The sequence below is a fragment of the Crocodylus siamensis genome, chromosome 5, assembly GCF_052110815.1.
Source record: "Crocodylus siamensis isolate JL-2025a chromosome 5, ASM5211081v1, whole genome shotgun sequence".
Lineage (NCBI taxonomy): Eukaryota > Metazoa > Chordata > Crocodylia > Crocodylidae > Crocodylus > Crocodylus siamensis.
In genome coordinates, this window is record NC_143399.1 from 207,607,865 (window position 1) to 207,635,391 (window position 27,527).

The 27,527-nt window shown below is 51.3% G+C and overlaps 1 protein-coding gene across 5 annotated transcripts in view; it reads left to right on the forward strand.

Annotated features, from left to right (window-relative positions):
• SMARCD3 (SWI/SNF related BAF chromatin remodeling complex subunit D3) overlaps positions 1 to 27,527 on the forward strand; it is a 160,270-nt gene that overhangs the window by 91,135 nt on the left and 41,608 nt on the right. For all 5 annotated transcript variants that reach the window (XM_090048161.1, XM_090048157.1, XM_090048158.1 and 2 more), the window contains exons 5-7: positions 22,723 to 22,845; positions 23,897 to 23,992; positions 25,560 to 25,661. In XM_090048161.1, coding sequence (XP_089904287.1) covers positions 22,723 to 22,845; positions 23,897 to 23,992; positions 25,560 to 25,661 — 321 coding nt within the window. The remainder of the gene's footprint in view (positions 1 to 22,722; positions 22,846 to 23,896; positions 23,993 to 25,559; positions 25,662 to 27,527) is intronic.

Sequence of the window (27,527 nt, forward strand, 5' to 3'; positions counted from 1 at the left end):
GAAGCATTCACCTTGCGGGCTGATGCTTTCCAGGCCTGATCTCAGCTGGATGACAGATTGTTCTGGAGGAGTGTGAGGGGACTGGCTTGGCCGCTTCTGCGTAGGAGCATGCTGGGAAGTGCCAGCAGCTCCAGCTCTTTGAGACTAGCTGTAGTGCTGGAGTAGATAGCAGCAGTGGAGGGAGCTCAGGAGGTAGAGGGGGCCCATGGAGGTGGGGGCTATGCAAGCACTCGGCCACCTGCCAGCTCATTCTACTGCTGAACAAACCTCCAGTCAGCTAGTGCCTTCTCCAGCCTAGATCCTGCTTCCAGCCCTCCCTGTCCTGCCTCTTGTACCCTCCCTCTCCATCCTCCTGCATGCTCAGTGGGGTATCAGAGTGCCCCACCTCCAGGTCAGCACTCATGGAAGGCCACTCCTGCTTGAGTCCTGTTACAAATGGTAGGGCTGTGCAGGTCACAGGGCATAAGCATCCCTCTGTACTAGGAACTGTCACTGCAGACATGTGACCTATGGGAAACTGCCTGGAAGGCATCCTACCTCCCATGTAGGGGTGGCAGGATCCAAGCGTATCTCTCCCCAGACCAGCTAGGACAAATGTGGCCTTTCATCTCCCAGCTGGCAGCATCTTGGTTATCAGTGCTGGTACCTTGAGTTTCCTTCCTGCTGACTGGAGGAAAAACAAAGCCAGGCCTGTGAAAAGGGCCTCAGACTCAATAGTCCTGGGAATGTTTATTGCACCCTTCTGGCTGGTGAGCTTGTGTCCTGTTCACAGTGTTTCTCCCTGTTCCTTGCTTCCTGGAGGTGGTTTCTCCCCTTGGAGAGCCCAGGCTTTTGTAGAAGGCAAAGCCCAGACAGATAGGCTGAGGAATCCTGAAGTAAATGTAATAAACCCAGTGCAGCCCTTAGCGGGGGTTTTCCTGCTGCATCTGGGACTCTCCAAAACTCCAGCATTTAACACACAAGCTGAAGGATCTGGGGTGGGGTTTGCCTTCCTCTGTAGCGACAGGCATGACCCTATTCCTTGGATCTCTTGAGCATATTTTAACAACCTTTACAGCAGCAGGATGCTGGCTCCCATCGTCCCCCCACTTTACCTGTGGCAGGTTAGGGTGTTGTGCCTTGTGGTTGTCTGCCAGGATCGATTGTGTAGTTTTAGTAATGGGTCAGGCAAGGATTTGTCTGGGGTGGTTTGGACAGGAGTGACCCTGCCTCTGGCACTTCTTGTGACCTCCAGAGGTCTTTTCCAGCCCTATGTTTTTATGATTCTGTGATTACTTGGAGAAGCTAAATGATTTCAAGTTGGCCAGGCCAGACAGGATGCACCCCAGAGTATGGAAGGAGCCATTGGCCATTAACGGTGAGAAGTCTTGGAGTTTGTATGAGGCACTGGATGACTGGAAAAGGACAAATATATAGTATCCATCTTTAAAGAAATGGAAGGAGGACCCAAGGAATTGCTGACCAGTTGGTCTGACCTTAATATCTGGAACAATCATAGAGCAAGTCCTCAAGAAATCTATTTCAAAGTACATGGAGAACAAGGTGATGAGGAACATCCAGCACTGCCCGCTGAGCCCCAGGACCCCCCCAGCAGGATTCTTCCAGACCCCTGACCCAGACCCCCAGCACAGCCAGAGGTAGGTGGGGTCTGTGACAAGAGAGGGACCTAGTCAGCTGCAGGGCAGCTGAGAGGAGCCAAGGAGGGTAATTGGAAGAAGGCCCAGCTCCTACTTTGCCCAGCCCCCCAGGGAGCCATGCAAACAGGTGCATTTCTGGGCCCAGCATGGGAGTTCGCACAGGAGGGCAAGCGGGAGGGCCCAAGGCCCTGCCAGGGAGCCTCAGGGTAGGTAGTCCCAGCAGTAGCTGGACTCCCAGCAGCACGATGCGGATGGGCACACACCATACCCCAAGGGTCCCCTCGGAGTCTGCAGTCTCCCTCTCTGGCACTTCTGAGGTCTTCCCCAGACGGGACCACAGTTCCGGGCTCCATGCGGACGGAGCCTCTGGCTCTCGGCTGCGGGGGCTGCTTGGCACGAGTCCAGGTGCATGGGACCAGGAGCATGGCCACCTCCCCTTGTGAGGTCTGCTCCACTTTGGAGTCTCTGGGGCGTTAGATCAAGGAGCTCCAGGCCTCAGTCCAGAGACTGCATGCCATCAGGGATGGTGAGCAGGAGATCAACTCCTACTGCCAGGCCCTTCACCCCATGATGGCTGAGCGTTGACCAAGGTCACCCTCCAGGACAAGGGAGGACTTGAGGATCACCCACACTGTCCAGCTAAGTGCTTGGACCAAAGTGATCAATGGCCCCAAGGCCCACTGCACCAGGGTCCCCGCCCCTCTGGTGCTTTGCAACAGGTATGAACCTCTTGCAGCCCTAGTAGAGTTTACAGAGCTGCCAGCTCCTGCAGGCAAGGGAGGACCACTAACCGCTACCATCCCCACCCTCCCTAAGATGAAACGCAGAGTGGTTGTTGTGGGAGACTCCCTCATGAGGGAGACTGAGGGAGCAATATGCTGCCCCAACCCCTTAGCCCAGGAGGTCTGCTGCCTCCTGGGGGCCTGTATCCGGGACATAGCTGAGAGGATCCCCAAGCTTATCTGGCCCTCTGACCACTACCCTATTCTCCGTATCCATGTGGGCATGAATGACACAGTTCCGAGCAATCCTGTCTGGGTCATGAGTGACTTCAGGGCTCTGGGAGCAGGGCTTAGGGGGTTGGGGGCACAGGTGGTCTTTTTTTGATCCTCCAAGTTACAGGCCATAGGCTGAGGAGTGAGAGATGGCCTGAGGTAGTCAACTGAAGACTGCAGCACTGGTGTCATTGTGAAGGCTTCAGCTTCCACGATCATAGTCTGCTCTTTGGTGAGAGAAGCAGTGGTCTGCTGGAAAGAGATGGCCTCGACCTTACTTCACTGAGGAGGAAACTGACCTGCTTGACCGAGCTTTAAACCAAGCCCGCAGGGGGATGGATGGGCTACCACCATAGCAAGCCCACCAAACATCTACTGCAAAACCAGCAGGTTAGGGCACCCTAGGGAATCCACTCCTACCCCAGCCATGGAACAGTGTCCTCCTGGGAGTGCAAGAAAGCCTAGAGCTCCCAATGGGATGCTTATGTGCCTGTACACCAATGCCAGGAGCTTAGATAACAAACATGAGGAACTGGTCCTCCTGCTAAACACGAATGACTACAATCTCATAGGGATAACAGAGACCTGGCGGGACTCCACCTATGACTGGGCCATAGGTATAGATGGCTATTCCCTGTACAGGAGAGATCATGTGGAAAAAAGGGGTGGGAGTGTAGACCTCTATGTCAAAGAAAGCTACACATCCCTGCAAGTTGACATTGGCACCCAGGGATGAGGACTAGAGACCTTCTGGGTTAAAATACATGGGGAATGTGGCACAGGGGACACCATGGTAGGAGTCTACTACAGACCTCCAAATCAGGAACAAGAGCTTGACCAAGAATTCTCCAGGGAACTGGCTGAGGCTGCTTGCTCCTGGTGCATGGTTGTCATGGGAAACTTCAGCTACCTGGACCTCTCATGGGAAGAGCACTTGGCCAAATCTGAACGGTCACAAAATTTCCTCATGTGCATGGATGACCTCTACCTGACTCGAGAAGTCTGTGGACTGACAAGAGGTGAAGTGCTGCTGGACCTGGTACTGGCCAAAGGGGATGATCTAGTCAGAGACCTAAGAATCGAAGGAAAGCTGGGAGACATTGACTACAAGATGACCACTTTTACTATACATCGCAAAGCTGGCAAGTCAGTCAGTAATGCAAAAGTCCTTGACTTTAGGAAAGCTGACTTTGATAAACTCAGGAGGCTTTTTGTTGAGGCCCTATGGGGCCATGACTGAACAGGGAGGGGAGTCCAAGAGGAGTGGTTGCTCCTTAAGGGAGCAATCCTGAAAGCACAAGTGATGTCCATCCCACCTCAGAGGAAAGGTAGCAAAAGGGCACAGCAGCCCCCTTGGCTCAGCAGGGAACTTGTGGACCTCCAGCATCTCAAAAGAGAGGCTTATAAAGGATGGAAGACAGGAATCACCACTAAGGAGAAGTATTCTGCACTGGTCCGTACCTGTAGGGAGCGAACCAGGAAAGCCAAGGCTACAACCAAATTCCAGGTGGCTACACATATCAAGGATAATAAAAAGTCCTTTTTCAGATATGTGGGGAGTCAAAAGAAAAGTAAGGGTAGCATTGAATCACTGCTAAACCAGATGGGACAACTGACACCCAGGAAAAAGCCAACCTGCTTAATGGGTAACTTGTGTCGATTTTTCACCAGCCCAAAGGGACCGCCCTACCTGACATGATGTGGGATGGCCAGGATGAGGGTGAATTTATACCCAGCATTGGTGTAGACTTTGTAAAGAAACACCTTGAGAGGCTGGACACCTTAAAGTCACTGGGTCCTGGCAGCTTGCACCCCAGAGTATTTAAGGAGCTGGCAGGTGTCATAGCCCAGCCACTGGCAAGCATATTAGAGAATTCGTGATGCTCAGGTGAAGTACCTGAAGATTGGAAGAAGGCCTATCTTCAAGAAAGGGAGGAAGGTAGATCTGGGGAACTACAGGCCAATCAGCTTGATCTCAATCCCTAGAAAGATTTTGGAAAAAATAATTAAAGAGACCATTCTAGACAAGCCGGCTGATGGAAAAATCCTGAGGGACAGCCAACACAGGTTTGTTGTGAGTAGGATTTGCCTGACCAATCTCATCTCCTTCTATGACTAGGTGACATATCACCTGGACAAGGGAGAAAAAATTGATGTCATATATCTGGACTTCAAAAAAAGCCTTTGATCTGGTGTCCCATGATCTCCTCATGGAAAAAATGGTGAACTGCAGCCTCGGCTACATCACAGTCCGATGGCTGGGAAACTGGCTCCGAGGTCGGACCCAGACAGTGGTAGTCAACAGAAGTAAATCATCATGGTGCTCCAAGACCTGTGGTATACCCCAAGGGTCCATCCTTAGACCTGTACTCTAATGTCTTTATTAACAATGTGGACATTGGTGCCAGAAGCAGACAGGCCAAGTTTGCCAATGACACCAAACTTTGGGGTAGAGCGTCCATATCCGAGGATAGGCTGGTGATCCAGGCTGACCTTGATAGGCTTAGAAAGTGGGTGGATAAAGACCTGATAACATTCAATATGGAAAAATGGAAGGTACTCCACCTCGGGGGGGGGAACCCCACATCACACTTATAGTCTTTGTAGTGCTACACTCACTAGCACCACGGCTGAAAGGGACTTGGGGGTCATGATTGACCACAAAATGAACATGAGCCACCAATGCGATGTCACAGCTGATAAAGCGAACAAAACTCTGGCTTGCATCCATAGATGCTTCTCTAGCAAAACTCAGGATGTCATCCTCCCGCTGTACTCAGCCATGGTGAGGCCACACCTGGAGTACTGCATCCAATGCTGGGCTCCACAATTGAAGAAGAATGTGGAGAAGCTTCAGGGAGTCCAGAGGAAAGCCAAGCACATGATGATAGTTTCTTAGTTTGTAGGGTTGGAAGGGACCTGAGCAGATCATCAAGTCTGACCCCCAGCCATGGCAGGAAAGTACTGGGGTCAAACAACCCCAGCAAGGTGATTGTCTAGCCTTGTCTTAAAGACCCCCAGGGTAGGAGCCAGCACCACTTCACTTGGAAGTTGGTTCCAGATCCTAGTTGCCCTGACAGTGAAGTCGCGCCTTCTGATATCTAATTTGAATTTACCCTCTGCCAGCTTGTGACCGTTGTTTCTAGTCACTCCTGGTAGTGCTCAGGGGAACAGGGACTCCCCCAATGCCTGTTGGTCCCCTTTGACTAGTTTGTAACAGGCTACTAGATCCCCCCTCAGCCTTCTCTTGTGGAGGCTAAACAGGTTCAAGTCCTGCAGCCTCTCCTCGTAGGGCCTGTCCTGCTGCCCCCTGACCATGCGGGTGGCCCTCCTCTGGACCTTCTCCATGTCGTCCACATCCCTCCTGAAGTGCGGCGCCCAGAACTGGACGCAGTACTCCAGCTGCGGCCTGACCAGTGCTGCATAGAGGGGGAGTATCACCTCCTTGGACCTGCTCGAGATGCATTTGTGGATGCATGACAAGGTGCGGTTCCTGACCGCATCCCCACACTGCCGGCCTGTGTTCATCTTGGCATCAGTGATGACTCCAAGATCCTTTTCTGCTTCTGCACTGACAAGAAGGGAGTAGGTAGCCTGTAGGTATGGTGCTGGTTCTTCCTCCCCAGATGCATCACCTTGCACTTGTCGGTGTTGAATCCCATCCTATTCTCATCCGCCCACCCCTGTAACCTGTCTAGGTCCAATTGCAGCCTATTCCTCCCTTCTAGCATGCCCACTTCCCCCCACATCTTAGTGTCGTCAGCAAATTTGAACAGGGTGCTTTTTACCCCCTTGTCCAAGTCACTGATGAAGATGTTGAACAGTGCGGGCCCAGGGACCGAGCCCTGGGGGACCCCACTGCCCACATCCCTCCAGGTCGAAAATGACCCATCCATCACCTCTCTCTGGGTGCAGCCCTCCAGCCAGTTGGCGACCCATTTGACTGTGTAGGTGTCGCCACCACAGTCCCCCAGTTTCTTAATGAGAACGGGGTGAGAGTGTTGAAGGCCTTCCTAAAGTCCAGAAAAGCTACGTCCACTGCTACCCCTGCATCTAAGGATTTGGTGACCTGGTCATAGAAGGCCACCAGGTTGATCTGACAGGACCTGCCTCTAATGAACCTGTGTTGGTTGCCCCTAAGCATAATCTCCCCTGCTGGCCCCTCGCAGACATGCGCCAGACTAATTCTCTCAAAAAGCTTACCCAGGATCGAGGTGAGACTAACTGGCCTATAGTTTCCTCTCCCCTTTTTGAAGATGGGAACCACACTGGCCCTCTTCCAGTCCTCTGGCCCCACATCAGACCACCATGAGTGCTTGTACAGCTGTGCCAGGGGTCCTGCAATGACCTTATCTAATTCCCTCAGCACTTGGGGGTGGAGATCATCTGGACCAACTGATTTGAATATGTCCAGTCCCTCCAGAAGTTCCCTGACTATATCCTCACTGACCCTTGGCCTAGGTGCACCTGCCCTGGGGCCTGCAGGAGCGCTGATACAGTCCCTGCTCAGGAAAATGGGAGCAAAGAAATTGTTAAATAGGTTAGCTTGCTGTCTGGTGTGACGACCAGATTTCCTAGTGTGTCTTGCAGGGGCCCACATTACCCGGTACCTTCTTTTTGCCCCCTATGTATTTAAAAAAGGACTTCTCATCCTTGATCCAGGTAGCTAGTCCCAGTCCCATCTCCGCCTTGACCTTCCTGACCCCCCCCTGCAGCCCCAAGCAACCACAGTGCAGTCCTCCCTGGTGATGGCCTCTCCCTTCCATTGGGTGTGTGCCTCCCTTTTAGCTAGGAGACATTCCCGGATGCTTTTGGTGAGCCATGGGGCTTTTGCACCCTCCTGTTCTCTTTGATCCGTGTTGGGAATTACCTCCCTTTGGGCTTGGAGGATCATCTCCTTAAGGAGCGACCACTCTCCTTGGACACCTGGCTCCCCTCCCCTCTGGGACCTCAGTGCCTCCCCGACTGTTCTCCTTATCTCATTGAAGTCCGCCCTCCTGAAGTCTAGGGCTGCTGCCTTGCTGCAGGCCTTTGCCACCTCATGCTGGATGGTGAATCCTGTCAAGGAAAAATCTTAAGTTTGGTGCTGCGTCAGTCTTTCATCAGTCCCATGGGACACCCATGCCTGCTATGGGACAGGGAGATCCGGGTGATGGGGATCCCCTACCCTCCATAAATGCTGACCTCATGAAGGAACATCTTGAGAAGCTGGATACCTTCAAGTCAGCCGGCCCTGACAATCTGCACCAGGGTACTCAAGGAGCTGGCGAGCATCATAGCCCAGCCCCTGGCACGGATCTTTGAAAACTCCTGAGCTCTGGTGTAGTGCCTGAAGACTGGAAGAAGGCCAATGTGGTGCCAATCTTCAAGGAAGGGAGGAGAGTGGATCCGGCTGACTACAGGCCCATTAGCCTGACTTCTATCCTGGGGAAGATCTTAGAAAAGTTTATTAAGGAGGCCATCCTTGAGGGACTGGCCCAGGCTAACATCCTGAGGGATAGCCAGCATGGGTTTGTTGCGGGTAGGTCTTGTTTGACCAATCTCATTTCCTTCTATGACTGGGTGACCTATCACCTGGACGAGGGAGAAGAGATTGATGTCATATATCTTGACTTCAAAAAAGCTTTTGATCTGGTATCCCATGATCACCTCTTGGCTAAACTGGGCAGTTGTGGCCTTGGCTCCACCACGATCCGCTGGCTGGGAAATTGGCTCTGTGATCGGACCCAGAGGGTTGTAATTGATGGCAGTCACTCATCGTGGTGCCCTGTGACCAGTGGGGTCCCTCAAGGCTCTGTCCTGGGACCCATACTGTTCAACATCTTCATTAACGATGTGGACATTGGAGTCAGGAGTGGACTGGCCAAGTTCGCCGATGACACCAAACTTTGGGGCAAAGCATCCACGCCAGAAGATAGGCGGGTTTTCAGTCTAAATGCCAGAGGCATAGCAGGCAGGGTGAGCTGGGATGTCTAGTGATGGTGTTAAGATTCTTGTTCAGACCTGTAAGCTCCCCTCTTGGGGCACAGTGGAAGAGGTGGATTGTTTGAGGGGCTGTGTACAGAGGGAGTGTGGTAGGATTCATGCAGTAGTGGGAGATTCAAACTGGATGGTGTGGCGGGCCAGTAGGGGCGCTCCTGTGTTGAGCTGCCCACCTCTCTGTGTTCGACCACCTGCCAGGCTCTGAATGCCTCCCTAGGGGCACCTTATGCTCGGCCGACCCCTCTCCCGGAGCACACTTCCTAGTCTGGGGGTAACGTCACCGCCACCACCCCGAGAAGGGACTGTCTCGGCCCTGTGTCCTCGGGGAAACACAGGCCTAATAGTCCGACGGGTACTCGACCCAGTACAGGCACTTGGGGCACTTCCCCAAGTCAGGGGGCAAAAAGTAAAGTCTCCCTTAGTCCGCAGACCTAAGGGGTCTCTTAGGCATAATTTAGACCCACCCCTCAATAAGTCTCCCACACCAGTCAAAAAGGTGAACTTTATTGATTACAAGGGGTAGGGTAAACTAGGGTACAGGATTAAGCAATATCTTAGAAATCCTAAAGAGCAAACAGTGTGGTTGAGGTAGCCTTTTGATCACGCATCTGAGTTACTGCCAGCTAGATATCTAATCAGGTCTCGAGTAGCTTACTCACATGCATCTTCCAAAGGCAGGTGAAGTTTCCCTCTGGAGGCAGGCAGTTCCTTGCTCATGAGTTTTGGGGTGAGAGAGAGCTAGTTTCAGATGGTAAGGCTTCTCTGTGTCCTCCTCATGGCTGCTGCTTCACCTCATGGCTGAAGAGAGAGACTGCCTCCTTCCCGCCCCTAACTTATATAGCCCCTGTGACCTCATTCACCTGGTCCAGTGGAGGTCAGCCCCAGTTGGCTGTCAGCCAACCAATTTGAAATACATCACCTGTTACCGGGCAGATTCCAGCTCCCCAGGTAGATGCCCCTCACCCAGGTGGCAGATGCCCGTCCCGTGGGCAGAGGGAACAGGTTTCCCCCCCTCCCTCAGGAATGCAGCCAGCTCAAGTTACCTAAATAGACAGGCTGAGGGTGCGGTCCCCTGTGTGCAGGGCCCACCCTAATCAAATGGTTGCAGCTCAGAGATTTTAGTCACAGTGTCACAGGGCAGAGATTTTGGGGAGAAATCAAGGTGGCTTTCTGCCACAAATGGATCTGTGGTGCTGGGTGCAGCTGCCCTGCATGGGGTTGGTAGGAAGTGGGAGCAGTTTCAAACCGATGGGATGGGCAAGCAAGAGCTGGGGAGGACGGTAAGGAGAAGCCTGTTACGGCTCATTGTGTGGAGGAGGAAGACAATTTTTCTAGTGTGTTTTAGAGGAGCTGCAGGGTTTGGCAGACTGGAGTGCTGGAGCAAGCAGTGACACCATTAGGAAAGGAGCGAGGTATGACTAAGGGTGTTGGGCCATCTCACTGGATATGAGTTTTGCTCTTCTAAGAAGAAATGAGGTTTTTGGATGCAGCCTGGATGTGTGGCAAGAAGAGTCAAGGGTGCCTTCCTGGGCAACAGGGAGGAGCACAGGGTGGTATCAGTGGTACTGGAGCCTGAGGGCAGTGCAGAAGGTTCAGGAGGTCAAATTATGAGGTCAGTTTGGGCCATGATGAGGTGAAGCTGTCAGCAAGATCTCCAGGAACAGCTATGGCAGGGGCAGGTGAGGTGTGGAAAGGAAGGTCAACAAGTTGCCCATGTGGAGGTAGTATTTATGGGGATTATAAAGTTTGAGAGTTTGCTGGAGCCATTTATGTGCTCAGGGATGTAAATGCTTCTCTGTGGCTGAGGGAATGGACACACTCTGCTGGGCCTAAGAAGAATGATTCCTGGAGATCATAAAGCATGCCAACTTAATGAAGGAGCATGCAGGCTTCATGGGCTAGAGAAAAGGGATGCAGAGGCGGTATGGATTAGCAACCTGGTTTCTGACCAGATCCCAAAGCCTCTTCTCTGTTCTTAGCCATCTTGCTCCATCACTGCCTGGCTTTAACTGCAGTGTCTGCTCTGATGCACTGTAATTAGAGGATGTCAGAGCAGCCTAAGTGCATGTGCCTGTTGTGTCCAGGAGGGGGGTGCTGGGCAGACTGTAGAAGCAGCTGGGTATAGGTTTAATCTCATGAGGCTCACTTAGGACAGAACAATCCCAGGCATCAGTATAGGCTGGGAGCTGACTGGCTGGGCAGCAGCTCTGCAGAAAAGGACCTGGGGGTGACAGTGGACAATAAGCTGAATATGACCCAACAGTGTGCCTGTGTTGTGAAGAAAGCTAATAGCATACTGGGCTGCATTGGTAGGAACATTGCCAGCAGATTGAGGGGAAGTGATTCTCCCCCTCTATTTGGCACTAGTGAAGCCACATCTGGAGTGCTGTGTCCAATTGTGGGCCCCCCACTACAGAAAGGATGTGGACAAATTGAAGAGAGTCCAGCGGAAGACAATAAAAATGGTTGGGGGTTGGGGCATATGACTTCTGAGGAGAGGCTGAGGGAACTGGGCTTATTTAGTCTGGAGAAGACAAGACTGAGGGGGATTGAATAGCAGCCTTCAACTCCCTGCAGGGGGGTTCCAAAGAGGATGGAGCTGGGTTGTTCTCATTGGGGGCAGATGACAGAACAAGGAGCAATGGGCTCAAGTTCATAGATTCATAGATTGTCAGGGGCTGTAAGGGGCCTTGCAGATCATTGGGTCCAGCCCCCCTGCTCTGGGCAGGAAGGCAACTGGGGGTCAAGTGACCCCAGCAAGGTGACTGTCCAGTCTCCTCTTGAAAACCTCCAGGGTAAGTGACTGCACCACCTCTAGAGGGAGTTTATTCCACAGTCTGGACACCCCTGACTGTGAAGGAGATTTTTCCTGGCATTAAGCCTGAAGTGGCCTTCCAGGAGTTTATATCCATTGGTCCTGGTCTTCCCCAGGAGTGCCCTAGGGAACAGTTGTTCACTGAGCTCCTGATGCACTCCTCAGATATAGCGGTAAGCCACAAGGAAATTTGTGGTTAAATCTTGAGGAAAACTTTCTCACTAGGACGGGAGTAAAACACTAGAACAGGCTATGCAGAGAGACTGTAGGGTTTCCATCCTTGGAGGTTTTTAAGACCCAGCTAGACAAAGCTTTGTCTGGGATGGTTTAGTTGGGGCTGGTCCTGCTTCGAGCAGGGGTCTGGACTAGATGTGACCTCCTTAGATCCCTTCTAACCCTAACTTTCTATGATTCTTTGATATAGAAAATCAGTAATGGAGATTTTGGTTATCTTGAATTTGGAACAACGGGTTGACATTAAGGAGCTTTCCATCCATGCAATATTGGATACTAACTCCAGATGGAAGTCTATCAGCAGTAAGATGTGGAATAGCTGCTATATCAGGGGTGGGCAAAATATGGCCTGCAGAGGGGCTTTGTCCAGCCCGCGGCATGTGTTTGGTCCTGCTTGGCCCAGGCATCATCCCGTGGTGGCATGTCCTGCCACCAGCCAGGCCCACAGCAGGGCTGGGGCAGCTTTGTACTGGACTGCCTTTCTAGACAGCAGCTGCTGACCATAGCCCCACAGTACTCGCAGGGACCCACACCCAGCCCTGACCAGCCTCATGCCTGCTCCAGACTCACCTGCTCGTGCTGAACAGCTGCAGCAACAGCAGCGCCAGTGGGGCAGAAGCGTGTGAGCGTCTGGCTGATCTGCTTCTGCCAGTCAGTCTGGAGCAGGTGTGGGCATGCTAGGGCTGTGTGCTGTTGGCAGTGGTGGGGCGGTGCCATAGGGTGTGTGGGCTCTGGGCTGTTGCAGGGTGGGGGCAAGAGCGGACCAGCTTGAGGGGTGGGGTGTGGAGAAGGGCTACAATGCACACTCCACCATACCCAGAAACCCTTCCCCACAAACCCTACAACCACACTCTCCCCCCACACACAATCGCACACTCCACAGACACTGCACCCTCACACACACCTCTCCCCATATGCAGCCCCCACATACACCCCCAAGGGTCTCTGGGGTTAGCCTTGCTCACAGCTACGTGCACACATCCCACCACATATGCACCCACACCCGCCTCAACACACCCCACAAACCCCATCCACACCCACACATCCACACAAACACCCCCCCACACCTCCCACATACACTAACAGCCCCCTACAAACCTCATGCCCCCCCCACAATATACAAGAGAGACTTCATTTTGAGCTATTATTTAATCACCTTTATGTACATGATGCAAACACACACAAATCAGGACAAAAACATGTTTTAAAAATAAAATACGTTATTGTAGATGTTAGATTTTTAGTATATAATTTGGGGGGGGGGGGGGGGGGGTTCCAGTTCTAAGATGGCAAACCCCCTTCCCAAAAGGAATACTTTTGGGGCCAGGGCCAAGACTTTTAGTGGCAAAGGTCAGGGGTTAGGGGGCAGAACTTCTGGTACCAAGCTGGTAACGAGGGGACGGGGCATCTGTCAAGGTGCGGGGGCTACCCTTGCTACACTCAACAGTTCACCAAAAGTCATGAAGCAGCCCTCCAGCTGGAATAATTGTGCACCCATGTGCTATATAGATGGAAAAACATGTTGGTGCAATCACACATCCATGCTTGGCTTCAGTTCTAACAGTGAAGGGGTCCATTGCCAAGCCATTGCTTCGGGCAGTGCTGTCATGTCATGAAGAAATCTGCTGATGGTAACAAATTTTGGCAAGCATCCAGTTCTCATCAGGATCTTTCATAAGGCCTCTCTTTTGACTGAATTAAAGGCCTTAGTCAGGTCAGTGAAGGCCATGTAAGATCTTGGTGTTGCCTGTGGCAGCTGTCTAGAAATTAAGAGCATGTCTACTGTCTCTCTGTGTGGTCTGAAACCACCCCGGGACTTGGGCAGGATCTCCTCAGTGAGGAAGTGAGTCTATTGAGGAGAATGTGGGCAAGGATTTTCCCATCTATGGACAGGAGTGCAATACCACAATAGTTGCTGCAATTTAATCTATCTCCTGTCTTGAATATGGTAACAGTTCTGGCACCTCTCAAGTCACTGGGAATTTGCTCAGTTTCCATATTTTCATAACGGTGACATAATCAGCAGGAGAGTTTTCCTCCACCTTCGTTATAAATTTCAGCTGATATTGAATCAAGACCCCATACTTTGTTGTTCGTCATCGGCTTAATGGCTTTCAAGAGCTCTTGATAAGTTGGCAGACCTGCAAGGTAGTCCTTAATGGGACTGTGAAATGGTTGAACAGTTTTGTCTTTGACTTTAGAATTTTGGGTCAGGAACTTTTGAAAATTCATCTTCCACCATGTGTTGATGGTGAGCTGTCTTTGAAGAGTTGTTCAAGCCATGAACTTCAGAGGGACAGCTTCTTTGTTTTCCTGGCTCATGAACGGCTCTGTTGGTTTGGTTTTGTTCAAAAAACTATTCATGTTGTGGTTGACAGCAAATTTTTGGATCTCTTTTGCTTTGTCCTCCCACCACTTGTCCGTTTCCTCTTGAATTTTCCTTTGGGCCTTGGTTTTAATGTGGTGATAAGTGTCTTGCTTCTGTTTGACAAGTTTCTTTGAGTAAATCCGTTATCTTTTATTAGACCAACTCAAATAGTTGGAAAAATTCTTCTTAGCAAGCTTTCGGGCACAAACCCTTCCTCAAGCTGAGGAAGCATCTGTGCTCTTCTTTGCTTCTGTTTGGAGCTGACATCTTTCTGCCAAGCATTGAAGGCTCTTTTTTCTCTGTCAGCAAGAGCTTGAATTTCTGTAGAATTCTCATCAAACCAGTCCTGATGTTTCTTTGCAGAGAAGCCTAGAGATTCTTTGCGTACCTCATGGATGCCTTTCTTGACGCTCTGCCCAGGATTGGTTGTATCAAGATCATCATGGACAGTGCATTTCTCACTGAGGCACTGCTGGAGAGGATCACTTTTAGCAGAGTCTAGAGCACTGGGAAAAGCTGGAATTTCTCTCACCCAGCCAGCCCCATGACTGGCTGGGCAGGCAAGCATTATTCCCTGCTGCCTCAAGCCCACAGCATGGGTTTATAGTTTCATAGTTAGTAGGGTTGGAAAGGACCTGAGCAGATTTCATAGATTTCATAGACATTAGGGCTGGAAGGGACCTCGGGAGATCATCGAGTCCAGCCCCCTGCCCAAAGGGCAGGAAGTCAGCTGGGGTCATAGGATCCCAGCAAGATAAGCATCCAATTTACTCTTGAAGATGTTCAATGTAGGTGCTTGAACCACCTCCGCTGGCAGACTGCTCCAGACCTTGGGGGCTCAGACAGTAAAGAAATTCTTCCTTATGTCCAGCCTGAAACGGTCTTGCAGGAGTTTGTGACCGTTCGACCTCGTCATCCCTCATCATCGAGTCCGACCCCCTGCCATGGCAGGAAAGAGTACTGGGGTCAAACAACCCCAGCAAGGTGTACGTCTAGCCTCCTCTTAAAGACCCCCAGGGTAGGAGCCAGCACCACTTTGCTTGGAAGTTGGTTCCAGATCCTAGCCGCCCTGACCGTGAAGTAGCGCTTTCTGATGTCTAATCTGAATTTACTCTCTGCCAGCTTGTGACCATTATTTCTAGTCACTCCTGGTAGTGCTTGGAGGAACAGGGACTCCCCCAGTGCCTGCTGGTCCCCTCTGACTAGTTTGTAACAGGCCACTAGAGCCCCCCTCAGCCTTCTCTTGTGGAGGCTGAACAGGTTCAGGTCCCATAGTCTCTTCTCGTAGGGCCTGCCTTGCTACCCCCGATCATGCAAGTGGCCCTCCTCTGGCCCCTCTTCACGTTGTCCACATCCCTCCTGAAGTGCGGTGCCCATAACTGGACACAGTACTCCAGCTGCGGCCTGACCAGTGTCACACAGCCCCACCAGGGGAGACGCCTTGTTGGACCTGGTGCTGGCCACAGGCGATGACCTGGCGAGGAGGCTGCAGGTGCTCGACCACCTGGGCAACAGCGATCATCGCCTGCTGGAATTCACCATCCAGCGCAAGGTGGCAAAGGCCTACAGCAAGGCAGCAGCCCTAGGTTTCAGGAGGGTGGACTTGGATGAGCTAAGGAGAATAGTCAGGGAGGCATTGAGGTCCCTGAGGGGCGGGGAGCTGGGTGTCCAAGGAGAGTGGTTGCTTCTTAAGGAGACGATCCTCCAAGCCCAAAGGGAAGTAATCCCAACACGGATCAAAGGGAGCAGGAGGACACACAAGCCCCCATGGCTCACCAAAAGCATCCAGGAATGTCTCCTAGCTAAAAGGGAGGCGCACACACAATGGAAGGGAGGGGCCATCACCAGGGAGGACTATACTGTGGTTGCTCAGGGATGCCGGGGGGGGGCAGTCAAGAAAGCCAAGGCAGAGATGGGACCGGGACAAGGACAACAAGAAGTCCTTTTTTAAATACAAAGGGGGCAAAAAGAAGGTTCCAGGAAACATGGGGCCCCTGCAAGACATGCTAGGAAATTTGGTCGTCACACCAGATGACAAAGCTAACCTATTTAATGATTTCTTTGCCTCCATTTTCCTGAGCAGGGACCGGAACAGCCGGCCCCCCTTAGACCCCAAGGGAGGTGCACCTAGGCCAAGGGTTAGTGAGGAACTAGTTAGGGAACTTCTGGAGGAACTGGATGTATTCGAATCAGCTGGTCTGAACAATCTCCACCCTAGAGTACTGAGGGCATTAGCTGAGGTCATTGCAGGAAGGCCAACCGCACCTTGTCATGCATCCACAGATGTATCTCAAGCAGATCCAAGGAGGTGATCCTCCCCCTCTGTGCAGCGCTGGTCAGGCTGCAGCTGGAGTACTGTGTTCAGTTCTGGGCACCGCACTTAAGGAGGGATGTGGACAACATGGAGGGGGGTCCAGAGGAGGGCCACCCACATGATCAGAGGGCAGCAGGGCAGGCCCTACAAGGAGAAGCTGCAGAACCTGAAATGAGACAGACTGTGTTTGAGGCACCTTTTCTAGCTTGTTCCCCATACAGGGTGAGCAGAGTAGATCTTAAATAGCCCTGCCCAGTCATGGCTGCAGCTGCTGAATTGCATGCCTGTCTCGGTTCCAAGTACAAAACAAGCGTCATACAGTCATTGTCTCCATGTAGGTCTACAACTAAGGGCTTCGAGTAAACATTAGCACCTGCCCCTATCACTACTCGCCCATTGCTGTTGGACTTGCTATTGAAGGAAGATGCCTATGCGTGTCTTCTTGCAACATGGGGATGCTGCTGCATATTAGCAACCATGACACTTTGCAGGAAAGAAACTTTGATCAGATAGCAAGGAAAGCCTAGACAACTGCAGGTTTCTATTCTGTTGTAGAGTCCTCTCCTTTTGCAGCCAGGGTGGAAAAGAACTGCAGGGGCCTGGTGGAAAGGGCAGTAGGCCATGTTGGAGAACAAGGTGTGGAAAGGGGTCGGGGTTTCTGTTCCAGAAGTAGTGTCAGCAAAACCCGAGTTAGCTGCCCAAACAGGAAAGGATAGCTTGGTCTTGCGTCGTGGGCACTAGCCGTGATAATATGAGTGAAGAGACACAAGAGTGCCAGTAGAAAATTTATTGCTTCTGCAGAAGGGTAGACTCCCGTCTTAAGGACCGAGAGCTACCCAGAGGAATTTTTAACTTCCATATTTATATGGTTCCTTTTACATATGCTTAGTTGCGCACGCAATGAGATTAGTCATAACATAATTTTTTCTGTTAGTTATAATTATCTCTTGCGATGAGAATCATCACAAGGGCATTTTCCTTTTTCCAGTTGGGTCAAGCCGACCTCATAGTTTCATAGTTTCATAGTAGCTAGAGTCGGAAGGGACCTAGGTAGATCATCTAGTCCGACCCCCTGCCTTAGCAGGAAAGAGCACCGGGGTCAGATGACCCCGGCAAGGTGCTCATCTAACTTCCTTTTAAAAATCCCCAGGCTAGGAGCCTGCACCACTTCCCCTGGAAGCTGGTTCCAGGCCCTAGCCACCCTGACTGTGAAGTAGCGCCTCCTAATATCTAATCTAAACTTACCCTCCGCCAGTTTGTGACCGTTATTCCTGGTCACTCCTGGCAGCGCACGGGGGAACAGGGACTCCCCCAATACCTGCTGATCCCCCCTGACCAGTTTGTAGCAGGCCACAAGGTCCCCCCTTAGCCTTCTCTTGTGGAGGCTAAACAGGTTCAGGTCCCGTAGCCTATCCTCATAAGGCCTGCCCTGCTGACCCCTGATCATACGAGTGGCCCTCCTCTGAACTCTTTCCATATTGTCCACGTCCCTCTTGAAGTGTGGCGCCCAGAACTGGACGCAGTACTCCAGCTGCGGCCTGACCAGTGCCGCATAGAGGGGGAGGATCACCTCCCTGGACCTGCTCGAGATGCATCTGTGGATGCATGACAGGGTACGGTTGGCCTTCTTGACTGCCTCCCCACACTGCCGGCCCATGTTCATCGTGGAGTCAATGACGACTCCAAGATCCTTTTCCGTCTCCGTGCTGGCAAGAGGGGAGTTCCCCAACCTGTAAGTGTGGTGCCGGTTCTTCCTCCCCATGTGCAACACCTTGCACTTATCAGTGTTAAACCCCATCCTATTCTCATCCGCCCACCGTTGCAACCTGTCAAGGTCAGCTTGTAGCCTATTGCACCCTTCTAGTGCACCCACATCCCCCCACATCTTAGTATCATCAGCAAACTTGAACAGGGTGCTTTCTACCCCCTCATCCAAGTCACTGATGAAGATGTTGAACAGTGCAGGCCCGAGGACCGAGCCCTGCGGAACCCCACTGCCCACATCCTTCCAGGTCGAGAAGAACCCATCCACTACCACCCTCTGGGTGCGGCCCTCCAACCAGTTGGCGACCCATTTGACCGTGTGGGCATCGACACCACAGTCTCCCAGCTTTTTGATGAGGACAGGGTGAGAGACAGTGTCGAAAGCCTTCCGGAAGTCCAAAAAGACTACATCCACAGCAACCCCTGCGTCTAATGATTTGGTGACCTGATCGTAAAAGGCCACCAGGTTGGTCTGACAAGACCTGCCACTGATAAACCCATGTTGGTTGCCCCTGAGCATGCATTCCCCCGCAAGGCCCTCCTGGATGTGTGCCAGGATAATTTTTTCAAAGAGCTTACCCGGGATTGAGGTCAGACTAACTGGCCTGTAATTTCCCGGGTCCTCTTTTTTTCCCTTTTTGAAGATAGGGACCACATTGGCCCTCTTCCAGTCCTCCGGCACCTCGCCAGAGCACCACGAGTGCTCATAGAGCCGTGCCAGGGGTCCCGCAATGACCTCAGCCAGTTCCTGTAGAACCCTAGGGTGAAGATCGTCCGGACCAGCGGACTTGAACACGTCCAGCCTCTCCAGAAGTACCCTAACTAACTCCTCGCTAACCCTTGGCCCAGGCGTGTCTCTCTCGGGGCCCGAAGGGGGCCCAGCAGGGAGGTGGCTGAACTGGTCCCTACTTAGGAAGACAGAGGCAAAGAAATCGTTAAATATGTTAGCTTTGTCATCTGGCGTGATGACTAAGTTGCCCATCGTGTCCTGCAGGGGCCCCACATTACCCGGGACCCTCTTTTTACCCCCTATGTATTTGAAGAAGGACTTCTTATTGTCCTTAATCCGGGAAGCTAGTCCTATCTCCAACTCTGCCTTGGCCCTCCTGACTGCCCCCCTACATCCTCGGCGTCTTCCTCTTTCCAGTTGGGTCAAGCCGACTCCGGAATAGTTTTCTTTCTATATTAGTACTTATGTTTCCTAAAATTATATTTAGCATTAGTTATTCATGCATAGGTCAAACTGCTCACTAAAAATTTGTTAGACAGATATTAAAATACTTGAACTTATGAACTTATAAACTTCTGAACTACTTGTACTTATTCTTATGACCCACTCAATTAATCAAGCTAACCCATCTTTATATCAGTAGGTAGCATGGCACTGGTTCTCAACCTTGTTAGACTCAAGGTACCTCTCAGTAGACTCAAGGCACCCCTTGGAAAATGCTAGCTCTTAAGTGTTCACTTGATTTTTAACTATAGAAAAATAATAGTGGAAGCAGGGGGCTACCACCAAGGAGGAGTATACCTGCTTGGTTTGAGCTTGCAGGGAAACAGTGAAGAGAGCCAAAGTGGAGCTTAGTCTGGCAGCAAAGTGGAGCTTAGTCTGGCAGCAAAAGTTAAGGATAACAAAAAGTCATTCTTTAAGTACATAGGAAGAAAAAGCAGGTGCAGAGTAACTTAGGGCCCCTTCAGGATGAACTAGGGCAACTGGTAACAGATAGGATGGCCCAAGTGGAGCTTCTAAATGGTTTCTTTGTATCCATGTTCCTGGACACGAATACAAATACCCATCCCATTGGGACCCTAGATTCATAGACGTTAGTGTCGGAAGGGACCCCAATAGATCATTGAGTCCGACCCCCTGCATACACAGGAAAGTGCTGGGTTCAGATGACCCCAGCCAGATGTCCATCCAACCTCCTCTTGAAGACCCCTAGGCTAGGGGAGAGCACCACCTCCACTGGGAGCCCATTCCAGACCTTGGCCACTCTAACTGTGAAGCAGTTCCTCCTAATATCCAGTCTAAATCTGCTCTCTGCTAGCTTATGGCCATTATTTCTTGTGACCCCCAGGGGCGCCTTGGTGAGTAGAGCCTCATGACTTCCCTTCTGCGCCCCCATGATGAATTCATAGGCAGCCATAAGGTCACCTCTCAACTTTCTCTTGAGGAGGCTGAAGAGGTCCAGATGCCCTAGTCTCTCCTCATAGGGCTTGGCGTGCAAGCCCTCAACCATATGAGTGGCCCTTCTCTGGACCCTCTCCAGGTTATCCACATCCCTCTTGAAGTGTGATGCCCACAACTGCACACAGTACTCCAACTGCAGCCTGACCATCGCCCGATAGAGGGGAAGTATCACCTCCTTAGGTAAGGCCAGTATAGATGCCAACCCACCAACTGTTCAAGCTGACCTAGTAAAGGGGCACCTGGAGGGGTTGAATGTATTTAAGTCAACAGGCCCTGCGGATCTTCATCCTAGGGTACTTAGGGAATTAGCTGGAGTCATAGCGGAGCCGCTGGTGCAATTGTTTGAGCACTCATAGTGCTCAGGACAGGTCCCAGAGGATTGAAAAAGGGCCAATGTGGTCCCTATTTTCAAGAAGGGGAGGAAGGAGGAACCGGGTAATTATAAGCTGGTTAGTCTTACCTCTATCCTTGGCAAGACCTTTGAGAAAATTGTTAAGGATCACATTTGTGGGGGACCAGAAGGTAAAATGATGCTAAGGGGCAATCAGCATGGGTTCACAGCATGAACCTGTTGTTAGATCCTGCTCGACTAACCTGGTTTCATTTTACGACTGGGTCACAAAATGCTTGGACGAAGCAGTAGAGGTAGATGTTAGTCTCTTAGATTTTAAAAAGACCTTTGACACAGTGTCACACCCAGTTCTTATAAATAGACTAAACAGTTGCAGTGTAGATTATTACGCAGTCTGGTAGGTAGAAAATTGGTTCATGGGACACAGGCAGAGTGGTGGTGGATGGGTCAGTTTCCACCTGAAGAAATATGGGCAGCAGAGTCCCCCAGGGCTCTGTCCTGGGACCAGTACCATTCAATATCTCCATTAGTGACTTGGAGGAGGGAGTAGATAGCACACTGTCCATGTTTGCTGATGACACCAAATTATGGGGGGAGGTACACAAACTAGACGGCAGAGAACATATCCAGGCTTATTTGGACAGGCTAGGGAAATGGGCTGAACAGAATAGGATGCAGTTTAACAAGGACAAGTGTCATGTGTTACAACTGGGGCGGAAGAATCATCAACACTCCTACAGCCTGGGAGGGACCAGTCTAAGTAGCAAAACTGCGGAAAGGGATCTCGGAGTTGTAGTCGACTCCAAAATGAACGTGAGTCACCCGTGTGATGAGGTAGTAACTAAAGCTAACCGCACCCTTTCTTGCATCAGCAGGTGCATCACAAACAGGTCTAGGGAGGTGATACTTCCCCTCTATGCGGCATTGGTCAGGCCACAGCTAGAGTACTGTGTCCAGTTTTGGGCGCCGCACTTCAAGAGAAGTGTGGATGGCCTGGAGAGGATTCAGAGGAAGGCGAGTCATCTAGTTAAAGGTCTACAGAAAAAACCCTATGTGGACTGATTGGGAGACCTGAACCTCTTCAGCCTCTGCAAGAGGAGGCTGAGAAGTGATCTCGTGGCCACCTACAAACTCATGGGTGGGGGCAGCAAGAAATAGGGGATACAATATTTACCAGGATGCCTGTTAGGGTAACTAGAAATAATGGCCACGAACTGGAAGAGACTAAATTCAGATTGGACATCAGGAAAAAATTCTTTACAGTGAGGGTTGCCAAAATCTAAGCTTCCAAGGGAGGTGGTGCTGTCCCCTTCCTTGGAGGTATTTCAAAGGAGATTGGACAGACACCTGGCTGGAGTCATCTGACCCCAGCACTCATTCCTGACCAGGACAGGGAGTCGGACTCGATGATCTAATACGTCCCTTCCGACCCTAGCATCTATGAAACTAATAGAACAATTCTTCTGTCGTAAGCAACTCAGAAAGCCCACAATAGGTCAGAGGGCTTTAGCACTATGACTTCCTATTTAAAACTTTTGAGTTTATTTTGTAAATCACATTTGCACAGTTTACAGTGATAACATTGTGGGGCACTTTATGGCACCTCTGAAAGGATCCCAAAGCACCCCAGGATGCTGTAACACCCTGGTTGAGAATCACTAGAGTATGGGAATGGGAATGCAATCCATAAAAAACATCCAGGTGGCAAGAGTTGTGCACCCTGGCTGCTATCAAGGACCAGCCTGCAAATGTTGTAGAGTAACAGCATTATTTGCTTTTCTCATGAGAGAGCTTCTAAGGACCACAAGTGTCTGGCCCCTGGGCCTGGGTCAGCATCAAGCTCCAGTCTCCCCTGTGGGTTGCAGTAGGCTTCTGGTAATTTCCCGTTGCCTCCTGGCTCCTGAGTACAGTGCACAGACTCAGCTTTTCAGTAGCTTTGTTACGTGCCCAAGCCCTTGACATGAGTTGACACAACACTACCAAGCCTGCAAGGCCTACAGTGATAGCGTACCCCAAAACACCCTCCCCATGGCCTCCCTGTGATACCCTTATCTGTGTGTTGTCTTGCAGCAAAAGCGGAAACTGAGGCTCTACATCTCCAACACCTTTAACCCTGCGAAGTCCGACGCTGATGACTCTGATGGCAGCATTGCATCCTGGGAGCTGCGGGTGGAGGGGAAGCTCCTGGATGATGTAGGATTTGTGGGCACTTCTTGCTTCTCTTCTCTGGGGCTGGGAAGGGGCTGGACGTTACTTACGTGGCCTGTAGGGTGAGGGCCTGGTCTCCAGGATGCCAGGGGAAGGCAGGGCCTCTCCATGCAGCCATGTTTGGGCCATTACTACTGGGGAAGCATCGTGCCCAGCAGTGTCAGTATCACCCTGGGGGCCAGGGCAGGAAGGGAAGGGGACAGGGGCATGGGACAGAAGGAAACAAGGGGTAGCATGTGAGGGGGGAGCATAAGTGTGGAGCAGATAAGCAGTGTTGCACATATGATGGTCAGGAGGATGTTCTCACAGTCTGCCAGGACCTGTGTGGGGAGCAGAGTGGCCAGAGGGAGCTCATCGCTGCTGAGCCAGTGTGGGACAAGTGTGGCTGAAGGTGGAACATCAGCAAATTTAAGCTGAAACTAAGGCCCTTTCTTCAATGACAGGAGGAATGCATTATCTGTGACCCAAAGGAACATGGGCTGCAGTGGTTACTTCATCACTGGCAATTCTTAAATGGGGAGTGGCTTGAACATAAACTGAGATTGGCTTGGGGCTGCTCTGTGGCCTGGGTGGGAGGAGGAGCTGAGATCACAGTGGGCTCTTCTGGTTCTGGAGCAGTGGCGAGAGCAGCAAGCAGCAGGATGCAGCAGTGAATGGTACCAGCCCATGGCAGCTTCCAGATCTGATGCAAGGACACTCTTCCCTTCCCACACAGTTAACCTGGGGAACTCCCTGCCACAAGGCAGTTGAGGCCCAGGACTCCGAAGTGGCACATCTAGAAATAGAGGAAGGAGGAAGAGCACTAGGGTGCAAGCTAGCCACTCAGACAGTGCTGCAGAGCTCAGGGATTCTCTCCTGTCAGGGATTCTCCACTTTTCCTTGGTTCTGACCATGGCCAAACAGGACAGTGGTCTTGATGGCCCATGGGTCTGGCCTTGACTGGCAAGTCATGTTCCTAGGGAGTCAGCCGTGGGAGGTAAGCAGGAGTTTCAGGCTGGGATGGCTGCTCTGACTCCTCCCTTTCATGCTTCTATAGCTCAGCAAGCAGAAGCGGAAGTTTTCCTCCTTCTTCAAGAGCTTGGTCATTGAGCTGGACAAAGACCTGTATGGACCCGACAATCACCTGGTGGAGGTAGGAGGCTCACATGTCCTGGCCAACAAACCCAGCCTGCTGCTACTCCACAATCCTGGGCCTGTCCCTGTTCCTTCTCCCACGGCTCCTTCCCTTCTCCCTTTCTGCTGGGCAGTTTGTGGCCTCGCAAGGGCCTTCACAGAGGTTGCACAGCTGAGTGTGAAGAGCAAGGGGTGATGGCGTGTGCCTGTTACTAGGGGCATGCAGGTGACGTGCCATGCTTGGCGGTCTGTGGCCGTGGTGCTTTATCATCGACATTGCAGTGCGAGCAGTACCTAAGCCACATGGGTGCAGAGAACTCAAGTGGTTTCAGGGCTGATTTTGTTATCTCAGGAGTCGGTTGATGCGCGTGTTTTATCGGTGCCATAGTTCTCTGGATCGTTGTACTTACATGATCTGCTGACTAGTGACGATAAGCACCTTAGAAAGCTGTAAATAAGCATTTGTTTTGAGAGGACTATATTGTCCGTGCAATGGACTGCCTTCACATACAGCACACTGCAAGGTCCTTCCAGGAAGATGTGTGGGGAGAAGCTGTGTAGTGATTTGTTGCCAGGCTATGGTTCTTTTTTAAAAGTTAGTTTCGTGCGAGGAGTACATAGATTCTACTAATGAACACATTATGTGCAGTGATGAATGTAATGTTGTGGAGAGAGGCTGTGACATGAGGTCCAGCTTGCGCTTTCTGACAGACAACAGTGTCTTAGAACATAGAGGGACCATCTTACAGCTTAAGCCAGCGGTTCTCAGCCTTTTTAATCTCAAGGACTCCCCTTAACTTTTCTGAATTGAGTTGAACCCTGGTTGAGAACCGCTCATCTAGGATTGGCATTCAGAAAGGCTGTGGCAGAGGTCTTTAGGCTAAAAAGTTTGAAAACCACTGATCTAGCTGGTGCCAGTTGGAGCAGGGCCTCATCCTGCCATGCCTCACTATTTCCACCCTGTGTCTCGGTCTACACCTGTGAGAGGATGAAGCGGGGGGGGAAGCAGGGGTGGTCCCCACCTCTGAGGCAGCTCTTCCACAGTCTTGCATGCTGGTAGCTGAAGCCATCAGCCCCTATTGCCCATCCCACCAGCCCTGGGAGGATGAGCTGAACTGAAAACTACAGCTCTGCAGCTTCACATCTGCTTAGTGTGTGGGCTGCCTGGGGGTGGGAGAGGGCAGCAGCAGCAGTCCCCAGAGGAAAAGCTGTGTACGCTGCTTGTCCATGGTTTGCTGGGGTGGGTGGATGGCATCAGGCAGAGGGAAGAGAGCACTTACCTCCGTGCACAGGGGCCAGGCACCACAATAGCTGTAAAGGGACCTTGTGGTTGAGAATCAAATCACTGGCTTAAGCACTAAGGAGAGACACAGGCTGGGTATTCTGCCCTACTTCTTCCCAAGTCTTGATTTTGGAAGGTTTGATTTCAGAGGGTTACTCTGATCGCAGATGGGTTGTACATAGAATGCTGCACATACATTGAACGTGTGTGTACACACACACGCAAACACACACAGACAGTTTCCCATGTTAGCCAGCATTAAACCAAGGCTGACTTTCCTCCCATTTGGCTTCTCTTTCCACAGTGGCACAGAACCCCCACGACCCAGGAGACCGATGGCTTCCAGGTGAAACGGCCTGGCGACGTGAGTGTGCGGTGCACACTCCTCCTCATGCTGGATTACCAGGTCAGTGTGTGGCTCATGGTGTGGCAGCTGCTCACATAGAACACCAGTGTCAGGTCACACAAGAGCACGGGAGGCGCCTGGCTGCATGCATCTGGGAGCGATTTCCTGTTGCCGTTCCTGAGATGTGTAGAATTCCTGTCACGCAGGGGGATGGATTTTGCCAGGAAACCATTACAGTTTTTGTGATGCGTTGGGGAAGGGAACATCATTGGTATAAGACTGCGGGTCTCATTCATCAGCTGTGGAGATGGTGGTGCTGGTGCTGAAGGGAAAAAGTGCCTTATGGGCATGAATTTTGTATTGCTGCCATTCGTTCTTTGCTTACCTGCAATGCCTGCAAGTGAAACTGAGGCAGGACAAGCTGGAAGTGGGGCCTAGGCAAATGCAGATGGGTGAGAGCTCAGGCTGTGCCGGTTGTACTCACGCAGTGATGGACATTAGCAGAGGGGTTTAAGTTAAACCCTTCCCAGCGTATTTGAAAGCCGTCTTGTGGTACAGGAGCGGTTACAGGAACTGTGTTTGCTGACCATACTCCTTTTCAGATGCAAGTAGCTGCTGCATCCCATGTTGTACTGTGCAGAAAATGGGCTGTGGTCATGTCAACGTATTGGCATCATTTGTTGTGCCTGTTCCTATAAAAAGCAGACTCCATCACCACTCCCTTACCGTGAAGAATCCAGCAATAAGCAAGGCCTCTCTTAGGTCCATACTGCCTGCCAGCCCAGCTGGGAGGCTCATGACATCCCGCCAAAGGTGAGGGGCTTTGCAAAACTGGGGGCGGGGAGCTGGGTGCTCCTTTCTGTGGCAAAAAGATGAGTCTCCATTTTGGTAAAAAGGAACAGAAAAACATAACTAAACAATTCAGAAAGGCTCAAGAGCATCATAAGGCAGGGGAAAGGCACCGTCAGAAATGGCGCTGCTTGTTTCCGAGTAATGAACAACTCGGAAGCTGCTGAACATGATGCATTGAATCAGTGGTCTCGGACATAAAGAAAATTGGTTGCTACTGGTATCACAGAATCATAGAAAATGAGGGCTGTAAGGGATCTCAGGAGGTCACATCTAGTCCAATCTCTTGCTGAAAGCAGGACCATCCCCAACTAGAACATCCCAGCCAATGCTTTGTCTAACCAGGTCTTAAAAACATCCAAGGATGGAGATTCCATAACTTTTCTGGGTAACCTGTCCCAGTGATTCACCACCCTCTTCATGAGATAATTTTTCCTCATATCTAACCTAAACTTCCTTTGGTGCAACTTGAGACCATTGCTCCTTGTTCTGTCATCAGCCACCACTGACAGCAGTGCAGTTCCATCCTGTTTCGAATCCCCTTCAGGTCGTAGAAGGCTGTTATTAAATCCCCACTCATTGATCTCTTCTCCAGACTAAAGAAGCCCAGTTCCCTCAGCCTCTCACCTACCAGTGCAGCCAAGTATGCTGTTAGCCTTCTTGGCAACAAACACTGCTGAGTCATATTCAGCTAATTGTCCACTGTAACACCCAGGTCCTTTTCTGCAGAGCTGCTGGCCAGCCAGTCATCCCCCAGCCTGTACCAGTGCATGGGCTTGTTCTGTCCTAAGTGCAGGACTTTGCATTTGTTCTTGTTGAACTTCATGAGCTTCTTTGTGGCCCAATCCTTCAATTTGTCAAGATCACTCTGAATCGTAGTCCTACCCTCCAGAGTATCTACTACTTCCCCCAGGTTGTATCATCTACAGACTTGCTGAGGGTGCACTCCATCCCATCTTCCAAGTCATTGATGAAGGCGTTGAACAAAACCGGCCCCAGGACCAACCCCTGAGGCACTTCACTTGATACTGCTTGCCAACTAGACATGGTGCCATTGATTACCACCCTCTGTGCCTG